Here is a 16,937-nt window from a genome sequence, read left to right as displayed (position 1 = left end):
GATGTGCCGCAGACTGACGAGAGGATAATGGATAAAGTCAGCCTCGAGCTTCCTGAGCTCTCTGATTCACCTCCTAAGACAGGAGGCTGACAGGAGTGTGCTGTCAGCTGCATTCTTCATCTTTCTATTTAGACCATGGGACTCAGAACATGTTGGCAAGGTGCACGGAGCGGCGGATGAGCTCAGACACGGCTGACCCTCGGGGCCTTATTCAGACACCCGAATGTCCCAAAGGACATTGTCGGTGTAACTATTTCAGTTATCTGAATGACTCAACCTGCGAAGTCATAAAGATGATTGAAATGACCAAGTGAGCAAATGACTCCAAGCTGGGAGGCTGCCCGGCAACGTGACTCGGGAGGCCCAGAGCTTGGTCCTACCTGGGACCAGGCCAGGCTGCCTCCAGGCCCCTCCTGGCAACTGAGTCCTAGACCCAGAGGCTCCCACGTGGCGTGTGGACAGCCGACGCTGGCGCTGAATCGCTGTCGCTGCTGCTGTAACCCTTCCGCATTTAGCCGGGCTCTCCGCACGTCGCAGCCAGCGTGGGAGGCTCGTTGATAGACGGGAATGATGAGGAGGAGGAGGCCCTCAGCACATTGCTTAGTCACAGGTGTGTCATCCAGTCCATAAAAGCCTACAGAGGACCCACCATGTGCCAGGCACTGAGCTACGTGTTTCACTCTGTGGGAAGAGTCTCACGTAATGTAGTGGAGATAGATGTTAAGTAATTAAGCCAAGAATTCAGTATGACTGTGAGGGTGCTGCCAAAGAAACGCTCTCGAGCCTGGCCTGCATGGCTCAGTGGAGCATCGACCCACGAAGCCAGTTCGATTCCCAGTCAGGGCATGTGCCGGGTTGCGATGTCCAGTAGGGGACGTGTGGGAGGCAGCTGATCAATGATTCTCTCTCATCATTGACACTTCTATCTGTCTCTCCCTCTCCCTTCCTCTCTCTGAAGTCAATTTAAAAACACACACATATTTTTACCCTACCTGGTTTTGCTCAGTGGTTAGAGTGTAGGCCGGAGGATTGAAGGGTCATGGGTTCAATTCCTGTCAAAGGCACGTACCTCGGTTGCAGGCTCGACCTCTGGTCAGGGCGTGTGCGGAAAGTAACCAATTGATGTTTCTCTCTCTGTGTCTCTCCCCCGCCCTTCCACTCTCTCTAAAAGTCAATGGAAAAAATATCCTTGGGTGAATATTTTCAAAACAAAACAAAACAAAAAGGAGTCAGGGAGGACCTCCTTGAACGGTGGCACTTACGCCAAGACCTGAGCAAGGAAGATGAGGAAGGTGGGGTAGAGTGGCAGAAAGAAAGAGGAACACTTGGGAGAGGGCAGGCGGAGGGAGCAGCTCAGGCCCAGGAACCAGGAGGAACGGGCACAAAGTGAGGCTTGAGTCTTGCGGGCCTCGCTGGCAGTTCACGTTCAATTCTAAAGTCAGTGGAAGCCACTGTCCGGATGCCACCTTCACGGGCATGATTCAGAGACAGCAGCAGGCGGGAGCGGAGCCGAAGCAAGCAGAGGAGGTTTTTTGTTTTGTTTTTGTTTTCAGAGTTGATTTTTGTGTGGTCAGTAAGGGTGGCAGAGACAATTCCTCCATCCTAGGCCATAGGACTGCAGAGCTCAGCCACGTGTGGGTGTGGGTGTGGGTGTGGGTGTGGGTGTGGGTGTGGGTGTGGGTGTGGGTGTGGGTGTGGGTGTGGGTGTGGGTGTGGGTGTGGGTGTGGGAGCCAAGGATGACTGGTGTTTCTGGGGGCAGCAGGAGCCATCTGCCTAGACAGGAAAAACGGGAAGAGGGATTGGGGTGCAGGGAGGTCGGTTCAGCCACGTGTGATGTGCCTGTGAGGCCCCAGATGTCCACCAGGCCCTGAGACCTGGGCAGTTCCCAGGGGCGATCCCCATGATGTTCCATGAAGCTGAACACCGACCTCATCCTCGTTCTGCACTTGGTCAGCCCTGTGAACTCCAACAAGCCACTGACTATCTCCAGCGTTGATTTCCCAGATGTGGAAGGGGTGACAACCATCCCTAAGAGATAAGGAGATACAGTGAGGCAGCCAGTGTGAGGAGCAGGGCGCTCACCAGCAGGCACTGGAAAAACTCCCAGGGAGTTAGTGGCAGAGCATCGTGGTGAATTCTACTGAGCCAACGCAGAAAGCCCTCGGTCCGTGTGCCTCTGGGAAATAAAAATGCCACCAGCCGATCAAGCTATCGACCGGGCCATGATGCCATCGGTCACTACGTTCCTCTTATTTCAGAGATGTGAGACGTAACAACTCTCGGATCGCGGATGGGGCACTGCCTTGAGCAGGGCTTTCCCCTGATGTCCCAGCATCAGCCACAGGGACCAGCTCCCCCCTCCACCCCTAATCCATCCCTATGGCTCCTGGGCCAGGTCTCTTTCAGGCTGCCTTTGTAAGATTGACAGAGATGCATTGAGGGCTGTGGAGGAAGCCCCTGAAATGCTTTGGCCTGGAGCACTGAGTCCCTGGTGTTGGCTGCTGTTCTCAGGTCAAAGGAGGTCTCAGATAACCTGGTGCAGCCCTTGGTGAGGGACCTAACCCTATGGGAGAGAGGCCGTCCCTGCCGAACACCTGGGGTTCAGGGAAAGTGAGCACTGTGGCAATGATGCCGGGGCCACAGGCAGCCGAGGTGTGATGCCAACCTTCTCAAATAGGGCAGGAGGCACCAAAGGCTGAAACAGCACAGAACTCGGCTGCTCCTTGGTCTTCCCTAATCCCTGATGCTGGTCCAGGACCTTCAGTGGCCAAGCCGGGAGCGGGGGAGGGGGGGGGCTTTTCAGTTTCGAGGACACAGCCAGGCACCGTCCCGGTGGGCTGGCCCCTCCTGCCGGTTCTCAGTGAGCATCAGGCCTCTCAGCCTCGTTGGTGCTGGTGGGCGGCCGTGTCCCCTGGGATGTCTATGCAGCAGTTACTCCCAGGCCGTGCTGGCTCGCACCACGTCGTGGCTTAGGAGTGGGTTCAGATATTGTTCTGTTTTAGGAGCCTAATCCACTGCTTTAGTTCCCCAAATCCCCAGTTGTCTGAGGTTGAGAAAGATCTCAGTCTATCCCGGTGGTGCTCAAACTGGGGTCCCTGGCCGGCAGCATCGGCCACGCAGGGAACTTGTTTGAAATGCAAGTTCTTGGCTCCTCAGAGACAGACTGACTCAAAATTGTGGTGGGGCCGCCCAGCGCTCTGGGTTTTAAGGAGGCCTCTCAGGGCTCTGATGTCTTCGAGGGCCGGAGACATCCGACACTTCCTGTGTGAATTCACTGCATGGAGGTGAATTTGAGGTTGCCAGGGAGGCTAAGGAGGCAGAACTCCAAGGTTATGTTTGCCTTGAAATTCTGTGTATTGAGATCCATCCCCCGGCATTGGGTGATCCTGTGGGCTCACCCAGTGGGTGGGGTCAGATTCCTCCCTGTCAGTGAGGTGGGCCGCCGAAGGGGAGGGCTGCTGGTGCTCCCCCATCACAGTGGCACGTAAGTGATCAGGACAGCTTTTTAAAAGGACATTTGCATGTGGCTTCTAAAGATAGAACTCTCTTTTTTTGGAAAAATGCATGGAAGTACAAAAAGAAAAATACGTTAGTGTATTTCCTTCCCATCTGTCTTCGGTCTCTGTGTGTCTGCGCCATTCTTTTGAAAACACAGTTGGGCCAGAGTCCACATACAGCTTTGCAGCTTGCACTTCCAACTTTACATCACAAGCACTTTCCTGCACCAGATTATTTCCCTGTAAATACGCGTGTTATTTAAGCAGCCTGGGGTTAGACAGGTCGGGCATTTCCAATTATGTTTATATTCTAAATAGCCGTGAAGACTTTCCATGCACCACAGAACCTTTGCTCTACTTCCTGGTCATGTCCTTGGAGCCCTTGGTGAAGGACCTAACCCCACGGGGCCGGGTCATGGCGAGGCTACAATTCTGGGTGCAACTTGACAAAATACCGTCCGAAAAGGCTGGGGGTGGTTCTCCCCACCAGGAAGGACTCTGGCTCTGACAGGGCAGCTGGCAGCCTGGGTACCAGCCGCTCAAGAGAGAGCCGCTCAGCCCGGATGCTCAGAAGCCTTGTCATAGATCAGAGACCCCTCCCCCAAGAGAGCTGAGGTCGCCACCTGCAGTGGCTTGGCTGAGATGAAGGAATCCGGCAGCCTTGCTGAGAAGGGTCCACAGGCATAGAACAGCGGCGTGCTGATGGCTCGGGCCTCCCTCTGCCTGAGGGTTTCTCTGGGAGCATTTTCAAAGGGGTTCCAGAAGGCAGGTCCCAGCGGTGCCCCAGCCCTCTTGCCACTCTGTAGCAAAGCCCTCTCCCGCCTGCTTTGGGGTTCACCACCCACAGCCCAGGTGTTCTGCCCCAGTGACCCGGACTCCGAAGCTGAGTCCTCTCATACCCAGGGCTGGGGTCTCGCTGATTGTTCTCAGAGGCTCGGTTTGTGATTGAGTCAGGACATAGCTGTGATGTTAACCTCATCTCTCATACTTGAAGTGAGAGATATGCACAGACCCACACCTAGAATATAAGTTCTTTATGCTTGCTTACGCCCCATTTATTCCAGGTATGATATTGTCCATTATAAAAACATTAAATACCTTTCACATGCAAAGTTGTTTTAAAAACGGCTTTCACAGAACTATTTAATGTCAACCAGCCAGAGCCCTTAGGAGGGTATTAGGTCAGAAATGATTGCTCTTTCACAGAAAAGGGAACAGCCACCCAGGGAGGTGATGGGCGTCCCTGACATCTCTGAGTTATGGGCGGGGATGCACTAAACTACAAGTCTCTTGCCTCCCATTCTTCTGTTCTTCCTCCTGGAATCCTTGGGTATTTAAAATAGGATTATGGTCCAGCTGGTGTGGCTCAGTGGTTGAGTATCAACCTATGAACCAGAAGGTCATGGTTTGATTCCCAGTCAGGACTCAAGCCCCAGTGTGAGGACATGCAGGAGGCAGCCAATCAATAATTCTCTCTCATCATGGATGTTTCTGTCTCTCTCTCCCTCTCCTCTCCCTTCCTCTCTGAAATCAATAAAAAATATATATATTAAATTTTAATAAAGAAGAAATGTTCTATGGGGTCACCTCGGAAAAAATGATAACATTTGTGATGATTGTGTGTGTGTGTTTCCCTACAGCCCCAGGAGTGTCAAGATTTGCAGTAGTAAGACACCGGTTGATGCCCAAGCCCTGAAGAAGAAGGTCAGCAAGGCGACCCGCGACCCCGCTGTCCGTGCCATCCTCAGAAGCCTGCTGCTCTACATCACCCACCGTGAGGACGGGCCCCAGGGGCTGCCTCCCACCAAGAGGACGGAGAGCAGAGACAGCCAGGGGAGCCGGAAGCCCGAGCCCCAAGACGCCAACCGGCGGCCCACGCGTTTCCAGCTTTTGCAGGCCAAGTTCATGGGCACTGGCCGGGAGACCTGGCTCAAGAAGACCCAGGAGGTGGGAAGGCTGATCTTCAAGGACAAGCAAGGCCCAGGCAGGAGCGTGGTGGCCACCACCGTCAACAAGCTCCTGGAGAAGACCAGGGAGGGGGCCGGCAGTTCCGCGGGGGGCCAGGAGCCCCTCGGCCGTGATAAGCCCCGGGGGGGCCTGCCCGCCGGGAGAAACACCGTGAAAAACATTCTGAAGAAGTTCCTGGCCGCAGAGGAGAAGGAGGCCGAGGAGAAGAGGCTGCGTGAGAAGCCCCCTGCGCAGCGGTCCAAAGCCGCCAGGGGCCTCCTGCCGAAGATCGTGGGCAAGAAGGGCTCGGTCCTCGCCAGGCTGCGGGAGAAGTTCGAGCAGAGCGGGGGTCTGTGCTCGGAGGCCGGCGTGCTGCCGCTCCACACGGGGGAGCGAAAGAAGAAGAACCTGCAGCGGAAGAAGCTGCACCGGCCCGAGGCCCACGTGCTCTGCGCGGCCGCCGTGGCCAGCTCCTGCATCAGGATGCCCCCTGCCCGCTTTCTGGCCTGCTCGGCGGAGCCCATGCCAGCCTTCAGCATCGCCACCATCGTCGGCGGCCCCCAGAGCTGGCTGTCCCACTGCGCCAAGATCAGACACTCGGACCTGAGGCGCATGCCCCCAAAGGAGACAGGCAGGCCCCCCAACGCGGGGGAGATGGTGCCTGATGGGACCCAAACACCAGGAAAGGGGCTGCTGGATGGGGGGCCCCCCCAGGCCTTGGTAGCGCAGGCCGTGGCTCCCACCCTGACAGCAGCCTCCCTGAGTGCAGGGCCTGAGTGCCTCCCTGAGCCGGCCCCCTCGCCTGCCTCCCAGAGCCCGGAAGCCCCTCCTGGCCTGGAACCCAAGTTCTCTTTGCTCACACCAGCCAGCCCAGGGCACGCCAGGGTGTTGGGAGGTGACAGGATGGAGGGGCCCCCAGCAGGCATCACCTCAGATGATATTCAGGGGGCGGAGGGGCCAAGGGCAGGCCCCCGCCCCGGGCCCCCAGGTGAGGGAGCAGAGGAGGCCCCGCAGGTGGACCTCATGGTTTGCAGTTCGGAGGATGAAACGGAAAGAGTGATTTCAGACTCAGAGCAAGACCCCCTCTATGCCGTCCAGGAGAATTTTCCGGAACAGCCAGTCCCGGAACAGATCCCACCACTCAGCGTGCCAGCCGCCCAGGCTGCCCGGCGCACCCAGCTGGCCTGCGAGCCTCCGCAGATAACCGTCAGGCTCCCGGTGGTCCATGAGATGCCACTCCCTCCTGCCGCGCTGCAGGAAGCAGCGGGTCATGCAGACCCACCGTCTCCTGTGTGGGGAGGAGAGAGCGAGGTTGAACTTGCACCCGCGCCATTTCCCACGACGACGGGGAGTGAAAGCACCAAGGTGGCCCCGATGGGAGCGGGCCAGCCTGCAGGGACGCCCAGGGGACTCAGCACCCCTTCTCAGCAGGACTCCCGGGCAGACCTGGCTCTCACGCCCCTAAGGGGTCCTGCCAGCATTGACGGTGACACCCCAGAGGCAGCTCCGACGCTGAAACCTCCGACAAGTCCCGGCCGCGGAAAGGAAGACCAGCGCAGCTGTGGGAGTTCCAACAAACTCAAGGATCAGAGGCGTGTTTCAGGACAGGCTGTGTCTGCGCTCGGGTCTGAGCAGCATCCGTTGCCAGAATCAGAGGGAATGCCCGTCCGTGGCGAGGGCGCCCCAGCACGTCACTCCACAGCTCCGGAAACTCGCCCCACGGGAGACAGCCGCTCCGCACTGTGTGGTCAACAAGCGCCACCTCCCAACGACGGAGACTCGACGGGCGCCCCAACACTGCTGGCGGCACCGGCCGAGGACTGGGCGAGGTCTGAGCGTGTGACCACAGTGGGTCAGGACATCCTGCGTGAGCGGGCAGAGCGCAGGGGGCCACCATCAACTGAGTCCACTCAGCCCCTGCTGATGGCTGAAGGGGGTGCCAGCCAGGATGTTGGTGAGACCAGACCGACCTCCTTAAATGAAGGCCCCCAACCAAGTAGCAAAGCCCCCAGACGAGGGGCAGCCACAGGGGTCACCAAGAGCCACACAGCACCAGCACCAGGGAACACCGTCGACCCCGAAATCAGTTCTCCTGAACAGGGGAGCCCTTTGCACAAGAGAGAATCTGGCTCCTCACCGACAGGTCACAGCCTTGTGGCAGAGGGTCTCGGCCATGCACCCAACAGCCACCTCTTCTTGGCACCAGGAGGGCCCTCGAAGCCCCCCAGCAGCAGAGCGGCAGAGGGCCACGGCTGCGGAGCCCCGGGGCAGCGCCTGCCGGCGACCTCGGAGTCACTGACCGCGCTCCCACAGGAGGCCGCGGGCCCCCCACTCACGCCTGCCGACCCCGGCTTGGGGGTTTCCAATGAGCCGGCAGCCAACAAAGCGAATGCGGCAGCAGGAAGCCGAAATACCGCGGCTGCCCAAGCAGGTCCTCAGGGGAATGGCACGAAGTCCCCGGTTGCACCCTCACTTCACCCCACCCCGCAGGGAGGCAGCGTACAGGGGCCTCCGCGCCGCGGCTTGGACAAGCCCCCAGCGTCTCCTGAGGAGCAGCGGGCCAGGGAGGAGAAGCATGTCGTGTGGGAAAAGCAGCTTCCTCTCGCTGTTGGCATTCCCCATCAGGTGCCCTCAGTGCCATCGACAGGAGCAGAAGGGGCCCCCCAGACGTGTCCCGGCCTCCAGGCACACCTGCTGCCTGCATCCCGCACACAAGCTGGTGTCCTGCTCGGCATGGAGGTCAGAGAGAGGCCAGGGTCACAGGCAGGCCTCGGGGGTGGAGAGGAGAGGGTCTCAGGGCCTGTGGGGCCGAAGAGTCCTGGTCAGAAGGGAGTCCCTCCTTCAAGCCAGAAGACCCCCTCATGTGGCTCCGAAGAGGCACAGACACAGCCCCAGGATGACGTGGTGGGGAGTGACAGGGCGACCGCTGATGTGGAGACTCCTTGCCGACACGCTGAGAAGGGACCAGAACGCCCCCCGGGGCAGTGGGTGCAGTCTGTAGAGGACCCCTCGGCGCAGCACGGCCTCCACACTGAAGAGCGGCAGGGGCGCCCAGCACAGGCCCAGGCCGGCAGGATGGCACCCCACCACTTGGTGCGGCCCACAGGCAATTCCTTGGCTGTGGCACCTACGTCTACACCAGGTGCCAGTGGGCAGTCCCAGAGACCAGCCCCCACGGGTGGCCAGGGGCCACCTGGAGTGCCACAGAAGGTGGGCGAACACTGTCTGCAGGTGGCCAAGAGCCAGACGTCCGTCCATCCCGAGCCAGCGCAAGGCTCTGCAGTGCCCACGCCCAAGCCTGGGGGCTGCCAGACGCCCGGTGCCCCAGCCCAGGAGGGGCCCCCAGACATCTCCAGGGCAGGAAGAAGCACATTGGACCGAGAACATCAGAGAAAGTCAGCACACTTCGCAAAGTACAAAGCCCAAAGCTTCTGCGACCAGAGGTCCTTTGATTTGTCCTTTCGAGCCAAAGTTATCAGGGCCAATGACACGTTCGAACTTCCAAAGTGAAGCCCCCGGCGTCGGGACCACTGGCACGTCTGATGCCTCCGTTTCTGCTCCTCACTCAGGTTGCAGGCTGTTTTCCTGCCTCCAAAGGCCCCCTGGACCAGTGGTTTCCTTTCACTCTCACAGTAACTGACCCCACGGCTACGGACGTGTTGCCTGAACGTGTTGTGGAGCCTGCCCCGTGTTCTCAGTGCACGTGGCTTCCCGGGAGCTGTGCACAGCGAGGACGAGGCAGGTGCCAGGCACACCAGGCCTTTGCCCACCGTGGATCTGTTCCTTATTTCACTTGAGGCATCTCTACTTGGCGTTCGTCCAAGCACACACGTCTACCTTTTCACAGAGCCGTGCTGCTTTGGGCACTTAAAGGTTTGGTGCTGAACTTGGCATGTGTCTGTCCTGGCTGCTCTTAGGGGGCTCCGCCAGCTCGGCCTTTGAGGGCACCGTCTCCTTGCGGGTTATCGGCAGGCATGGATGTGGTGGGTCTCAGACCTCGGCCCCTGCCTCACTCAGACGCCACCAGTGCGTGTGACCTGGGCAGGGGAGTCGTGCGCTGAGTGCCTCGACTGAGGGCCCGTGACTCCAACGCAGACACCAGTCCTGACACATTCTGGAATGAGGGCTAAGAGCTCTGGTTTGTCGCAGCTTCTCCCGGGGGAAGAGAATCTATCTTTACCTTCTTGATGACGGTCAGGAAGGTGGAGTGAGGACATTGGGATCCGGGCTCTGGCACACCCTGTTCCTGCACCTGGGCCCAGCTGGGCCGGAGCGGAACAGATCACGGGAAATACTCGAGTGACAGAGGAAGGCGAGGCTGCAGCGCGATCGGAAGGTCGTTCTCAGCACCGTGTTTGCAGGTGCACGAGTCCAAGGAAGCTTTCGTTTAGAAACTGCTGTGGTGAGGAAAGCGCAATGTCACACCGTCTTCCTCAGTCACCACAGCAGCCTCCGGGGTCTCCGCGTCCTGCTGGGACGCTGGATGGCACTGCGGCCAGTGACGGGGCCGCAATGCTCTCTCGCCCCACACTGCTCTCCTGAAAAGCACAGGGGCGTTTCCTACCCCTGCCCGCGACGTTCTATTATTCTAATTTATCTTTACTCACTAAGACAATGCCTTTTCTTTCTTTTTTAAAAAATATATATTTTATTGATTTCTTACAGAGAAGAAGGGAGAGGGATAGAGAATTAGAAACATCGATCAGCTGCCTCCTGCACACCCCCTACTGGGGATGTGCCCACAACCAAGGTACATGCCCTTGACCGGAATCGAACCTGGGACCCTTGAGTCTGCAGGCCAACGCTCTATCCATTGAGCCAAACCGGTTAGGGCAACAATGCCTTTTCAGTCCACAATATTTGAACATTGTATAACAGTATAAGGGAGGAAATAAAAATCACCCATAACCACATTACCTTAAGATGATTTTTGTTACTACCCTGGACTGCTTTTTCTCCAGACTTTTCCCTCGGCTATTTTTTCCATAACACAGACGCACGAGGAGCCACATCGTGTGTCCAGTTTTAAGATTTAATGTCACAGGGCACGCACTTTCAGGGGCCGCGGAGTGGTCTTTGAACCCTAATGCGTGTGCGTCTCAGGTTCTGTGGACACATGTGTGCCCCGGGTTTTCAGCAGAAGCGGACACTGTGAGCCCTCACTGCCCAGCACATGCTTGTCGGTGCTATTCTCTTGCAGAAGATGGATTTCTGTGTTTTGAAGACTTCTTGATGTTTGCTGCCGGATTTCTGTGTTTTGAAGACTTCTTGATGTTTGCTGCCTTTGCCTCTGAGCAATGTTCTAGACTTTTCTTCCCCGAGAAGCCTCCTTCATGTGTGCTGCAACCTCTTTATTCTCCGACTTGAATGTTCATTTACAGGAGGGTTTCTTATTTTATTTTATTTTTGTTGTTGTTGTTGTCAATCTTCACCTGAGGATATTTTTCCCATTGATTTTTAGAGAGATTGGAAGGGAGGGAAGGATAAAGGGAGGGAGGGAGGGGGAGAAAGAGAGAGAGAGGAGACGTTGATTGGTTGCCTCCCCTGCGCACCCAGACTGGGGCTGGGGATTAAACCTGCAACCCAGTATGTGCCCTTGACCCGGAATTGAACCTGAGACCCTTCGGTGGGCAGGCCGATGCTCTAACCACTGAGCCCACGGGCCAGGGCAAGAAGGGCTTTTTTTATTTAAGCTTTGGTTGGGTGCTTAGGAAGAGCTGGGTTTGTCCGTTTTCACCCCGTCCATGGTGAGGTCCAGGTCGCTGTGGTGTCTCCTCTCAGCAGAGGTCAGCCAGATGTGACGGACACGCATGGTGGCCAAAGCGGCACTGGGCTCGGTGAGGCTAGGCAGGAAGCGTGAGGTCTGCACACCCAGCTGGGCTTTGTCCAGGGGCGGGGGTCATTTCCTGGCACCCTCGTCCCGCCAATCAGGCAATTAACTTAAAATCAGGCCGATTAGAGACTCTCACTGCAGCGTCAGGTGGGCCTGAGAGCCCCACGGGAGCTGAAGGCGGATTAAGGCGCTGGTCTCCCTCGGTCACCCCTCAGAGGGCTCCGCTCCGTGGGTTGCTCCTCTGTAAAGCAGGGGCCGTGCCCCGGGTTCACCCAGGAGGGTGTGTGCCTGGTTTGCTTGCTGTAGCAGCAGGAGGCGGTGTGGGTGACAGTCACCTACATGGGTGGCGCTGCCCCGTGTCTAGTGTCTGGGCATCTGGATGAGGATCCCCACCTCTGGGGGGAGGGGAGGCCTTGGGGAGACACCTCTCTCACTGCCTTTCGCTTCCACTTGGAGCTGAGGGCTGGCCATGCACAGGACCGAAGCCTCTGGCTCTGGTGTCATTCCACCTCCACCGGGCAGTCGGGGTGCCCATTGTCTCAAAGAGCACAGGCTACGGAGATCCAAGGTGTCCCTGCCCCAGGGGAAGGCTGCAGGGAGACTGGGGTTCAGCTTCTCAGAGCTGCAAATCCAGGAGGCTCAGGAGACAAATACATACTCAGGTCCCAGCAGAGGCCCACAGCGGCGGGGGCTTTTGTCAGCCCCATCGCCCACACCTGCTCACACCCAGGGGCGTCTTTGCTAGAGCTGGGAAGGTGACTTCCTGCTAATGCACCTGGGGGGGGGGGGGGGCGCCATCTTGTTCGTTTTCTTTATTTGTCCTCTGTTTCACAAAGGATTTAAAGCAATGTTTGGCAAAGAACTTGATGACCGACAGAGGAGATAAAAATATTCTATTTACTGGGTGTTCCCTTTTTAAAATAAGAAGCAGTGGAGTTTCGACACTATTTTTAAATAGGCCAGAAAGCCCGTTGGAGAACGAACTGAGCGGTATCGTTTTAAGTGGTGGGGAAAAATGATCAGAATCTCCTCCGCGCTGCGGCTTCTGAGAAGTCGTACACGGAGTTCCTGTGGACACCTGGCAGGCGCAGGGCGCGTCTCCGACCCGGCCAGCAGGAGGGCCCTGGCTCTGGTTTCACCAAACACGGTTCAGGTCAGGCTGCCCTCCACGCCGCTGCTGGAGCCGCTCCGTGGGAAAGAATCGAGTGACTTTTCATCAGGACTTACTAGTGGTCAGTGTGCATTCACAATACACTTGAAGCAAGAGTTTGCAGTGCAGACGTGGCAGCCGTTTCTGCCAAAGAAAGACCCAGGAGGCCTCCTGGGTTGAAATGATTCTTGCAGGAGGGTGGTGGGCATCTTAAATGAAACCCACAGTAAACATTTGTGAACTTTTTAGCTGACCCACTTGATTTTGCACATCTGAGTAGCTTATCAAGTTACACCTCACTTCAGATTTTTACAGCTCCTTGTACTGTTTACAGACTCATCTGTGAGCCACACCTATGGTATGTACCTGCAGGGGAGGGGCGGCTCCCAGAGGAAACTCCTATGATGAAGAAACACATGTATTTTAGACGCTCTGTCAGGAAAGTCACTGTTTAGAATTTTATGAATTCAGCACCACTTCCTTATTTTTTTATTTTTTAACAAGGGCATCTTTGCCGTTTGAGTTACAATCTTTTAATTATTGGCTTATGTATTAACCCGCAGCTCAATGTTCTTTGTTTTATTCTCCTTTGTATAAAACTCTAAAATGGATTCATTAGAAAAAAAAATACAAAATATATTTTGTTGTATTCTCTTTTGAATTTTTACTAACTTTATCCAGCTGGAAATAATATCAATAAGATAAAATTTTAAAAAAATCACCCATTCCAGATCTCTTCCTTGCCTCTTTGAGGGACTGCCTGCGGAGGTAGGGGTTTCATGTCAGAAAGCAGCTGTGGGGCCAGGGGCAAGCGCTGGAGTGCTGACCAGTGTGGGGAGATTCGGTCAGCAAAGGCGAGCAGCGGCTCCTCCATCCTCCAATCCGGGAGGCCCCAGGCTTGGGAGGAGAATCCCTCGGGCATGCTTAGTGAAAACAAGCAGGGCTTCCAGGACACCGCCTAGGGCCAGGAGAGAAGAAATAAGCCTGCTCCCCAGGCCAGGCCCCGTGGAGGCGGAGCTCAGGTGCCAGCCAAGCCGCCCCAGGGAGGTGCCCGGGACAGACTGCACAGAGGAGGAGCCTGGGAGGCCAGGGGTCAGGGTACACTAATTCCAACTCCACTTCCCTCCAGGACCTTCAGAAAACTGCTGTGCCCTGAGCGGGGCCTGCGAGTCCTTAGCATCGTGGGAGAGGAGAGCTCCTTCGCTCACAGTGGGGAGCACGAAGGCCGTCCAACCTGGTCAGGGGGTTCCCATCACCCCCTCCTCAGGGTGAGCCTGTGAAAGGGCGAGGGCTACGCCCTCCATCTTACCCCAGATCCTCCATTTTTGGGCAGCAGCCATTAGCCATGTGCTTAGCAAGGAGCTTCTTCCCGGAAGCCCAAGCCTCTGCTAGCCACACCTAGGATTTCTTTAAACTAACCAATGACAATCAAGGGAAGTGCGCGCCATAGATACGACCACATCCTGTGTAACAAGACACCCACTTGCGCCCGGCCAATCGGCAGGGCCCACAGTCCTCTCTCCTCCCCTTACTCCAACCCCCCTATAAAACCCCTCTCCACACAGAGCTCCCTCTCTCTCTGCCTCCTGCCGCTGCGTCGGTGAGTGTGGTGGACGGGGAACTCGAGCTAGCTCGAATAAAGACCCTTTGCTTTTGCATCGGACTCGGCTGGCTCCCTGGTGGTCTTTTGGGGATCCTGAAATCTGGGCATAACACCTGTGCCCTGTCCTCCCCAGGGCGGCTTGGCCCAGGGGGCACTGAGCGCTGCTCCCGGAAGAGGGTTTGGGAAGACCAAGGTCCTAAAATGTTCCTTAGCATCAGGAGCTCCCTGAGGTGAGATCACCCAGCCCCCTCTCCTCCTGCGGGGGAGGATTTCGGATAAGGACCTGCAAAAGGCCCACAGCTAACTCGTTTCTCTGAGGACAGAGGACTGACTTGGCTGGGGTCCGTAGCCCCTGGGTGGTGGGCAGAATTCACTCCAATATCAGGAAGGTACTGGACAGTCAATTTGTGAATCTAACTCTAAACCGTGCAAGTGTTGGGAATCTTCCCTGAAAGAACAAAGGGACCTACAGGAAGACTGTTTCGATACTCGAGACATTTCTGTTGGTTTTTCCACATCAAATAATCCTCCCATTCTCTGAGACACCAGCTGGCTGTCCTACTGTTCAATTCAATTCTGACACCATCTACCTGGGGTTGGTGCACACCCCACGGGTTAAGTGCTCAGCCCCAATTGCAGCATTGGCCCCCAGGTTTCCACACGTCTGTCCAACCTGGCTACAAATCAGGGGTTCCCATGACCCCCTCCTCAGGTTCGATCATTTGCTATAGCAGCTCCCAGAACTCAGAGAATTACTATTACAGTTTATTATAAAGGGTATTTATTATAAAGTTACAAATGAACATGCAGATGAAGGGTCCATAGAGCCCGGTGGGGCAGGTGGGGGTAGAAGATGGGGCCTGTGGCGCAGGAGCTTCTGTCTCCATGGAGTTGGGGTGTCCCACCCTCCGCACAGGACTATTCACTCCAGAAGTTCCCCAAACCCAGTCGCTTAAGGTTTTTGTGGAGGGCCCATTAGGTAGGCATGATTGATTAAATCGTTGGCCATTGGTGATGAACTCAATCTCCAGTGCCCTGTCCCCTCTACCTTTCCCCAGATCTAGTGTGGGGCTAAAAGTTCCAATCCTCTAGTCCACTGGTTCTCAACCTTCCTAATGCCGCGACCCTTTAAAACATTTCCTCATGTTGTGGTGACCCCCAATTTCATTGTTACAAATTGAACATAATTAAAGCATAGTGATTAATCACAAAAACAATATATGTGTTTTCCGATGGTCTTAGGCGACCCCTGTGAAAGGGTCGTTCGACCCCCAAAGGGGTCGCGACCCACAGGTTGAGAACCACTGCTCTAGTCACATCGTTGGTCTCCCAGGCAACCAGCCTCCCTCCTCCCAGGGTAACCTGGTTAGCACAAACTCAGGTAGGGTTGAAAGGGCTTATTATGAATAACAAAAGATGCCCTCCTCACCCCAACACTCAGGAAATTCCCAAGGTTTTAGGAGCTCTGAGCCAGGAACTGCGGACAAAGACCAAAGGCCTATTTCTCATTAATTATGTTGGGGAGGAGAAATTATTCTCTACCTTTCAAGGTTCTTCTGGCTGGACCAATAATCACATTAACATGAGACAGATTAGCAGGGAAACACATTAAAGTTTAATAACATGCATGCCTCCTGTTTCTATGGGAGACACCCAGGAAAGTTGGCGTTAGCAATCACCTTAAATACCACCTTCAGCTAAAGACAAAAGATGTTGAGGGTGCAGATTCTGTTACAGTGTGACCAGGAAAAATACAGTTTCCAAGGTAAGCCGGTGATGCAGATGTAAAAGGCCAAGCCTTCTCCTTTGATGGTGAAGGCAGGCCTGGTACAGTGAGGGAGCCACCCTTACAGATGGAGATTTCCCTGACAAAGGTAACTGTCCTTTACTAAGGGTCCCTTCTACTTGGTTTTCGCAGCTTCTCCCACGTCTGCTCTTACTTAAAATTAACCAGCCTAAAATAATCAATATCCCAAAGAGGCATACTTTGGGGTAGCAAACTCTGCTCCCCTTCAATCACAATTCTACAGGGCCACCGGTTAGTGTTGTCCTGATGTACAGAGAGAACTACCTTATTATCTTTCTACATTCCCCAGTGCCCCACAGGCAAATCCTGGCTCCTTCGCACAGGTCAACCCCCCCAGTGGGCCGCAGGCCTTCTTACACTCCCACCAACGAACCTTTGGCTACTTAACACCACTGGCTACGTCCCTTTCTGCTGACACTTGCTGGAGCGGATTCGGCTCCCGTAGCCAAGGCCCAGGCGCAGGGCCACAGCAACATCCAACAGAACACACGTGCAGACAGGGCCTACATCAGGATAGGCTGGTGGGCCTGAGCACGCAAGGATGGAATACGACACTGGGCTGGCAAACTGGCAAACCTGCTCCCCCATCTTCCACCGCCCTGCCCCAATTTTTTTTTTTTTAAGGAAACATTAACACTCATTACTTCGGAGAATGCGCTGAGACAGGCATTTCTAATGGGTCCCAAATTGGTGCCACCCTTTGTAAAGCGATATGGTAATCAGTATCCAGAGCCTTTAGAGCAGCAGTTCTCAACCTGTGGGTTGCGACCCCTTTGGCGGTGGAACGACCCTTTCACAGGGGTCGCCTAAGACCATCCTGCATATCAGATATTTACATGACGATTCATAACAGTAGCAACATTACAGTTATGAAGTAGCAACGAAAATAATTTTATGGTTGGGTCACAACATGAGGAACTGTATTTAAAGGGCCAGAAGGTTGAGAACCACTGCTTTAGAGAGTGTGGGTTCTTAGCCCAGTAACTACCTTTTTAGGGATCTCATTAAGGACACATTCTTTTTTTTTTTTTTTTTTCATAGAAATGTAAAAAAACAATCCATTCAGTATGATATTATTCAAGACAGAGACATACGTGGC

At 55.4% G+C, this 16,937-nt stretch overlaps 1 protein-coding gene across 2 annotated transcripts in view; it reads left to right on the top strand.

The window, feature by feature from the left end:
- ADPRHL1 (ADP-ribosylhydrolase like 1) overlaps positions 1–13,147 on the top strand; it is a 42,625-nt gene extending 29,478 nt beyond the window's left edge. The window contains exon 8 of one of the 2 annotated variants that reach the window (XM_059685178.1): positions 5,139–13,147. In XM_059685178.1, coding sequence (XP_059541161.1) covers positions 5,139–8,955 — 3,817 coding nt within the window. In that variant the 3' untranslated portion in view covers positions 8,956–13,147. The remainder of the gene's footprint in view (positions 1–5,138) is intronic. The other variant, XM_059685180.1, reaches the window with a different exon arrangement.
- Positions 13,148–16,937: the final 3,790 nt, after the last annotated feature.

This window comes from Myotis daubentonii, chromosome 2, assembly GCF_963259705.1.
Source record: "Myotis daubentonii chromosome 2, mMyoDau2.1, whole genome shotgun sequence".
In the NCBI taxonomy this organism is placed as follows: Eukaryota; Metazoa; Chordata; class Mammalia; order Chiroptera; family Vespertilionidae; genus Myotis; species Myotis daubentonii.
The sequence above is the reverse complement of the archived record's forward strand: the minus strand, read 5'-3'. Positions and strand labels throughout refer to the sequence as shown.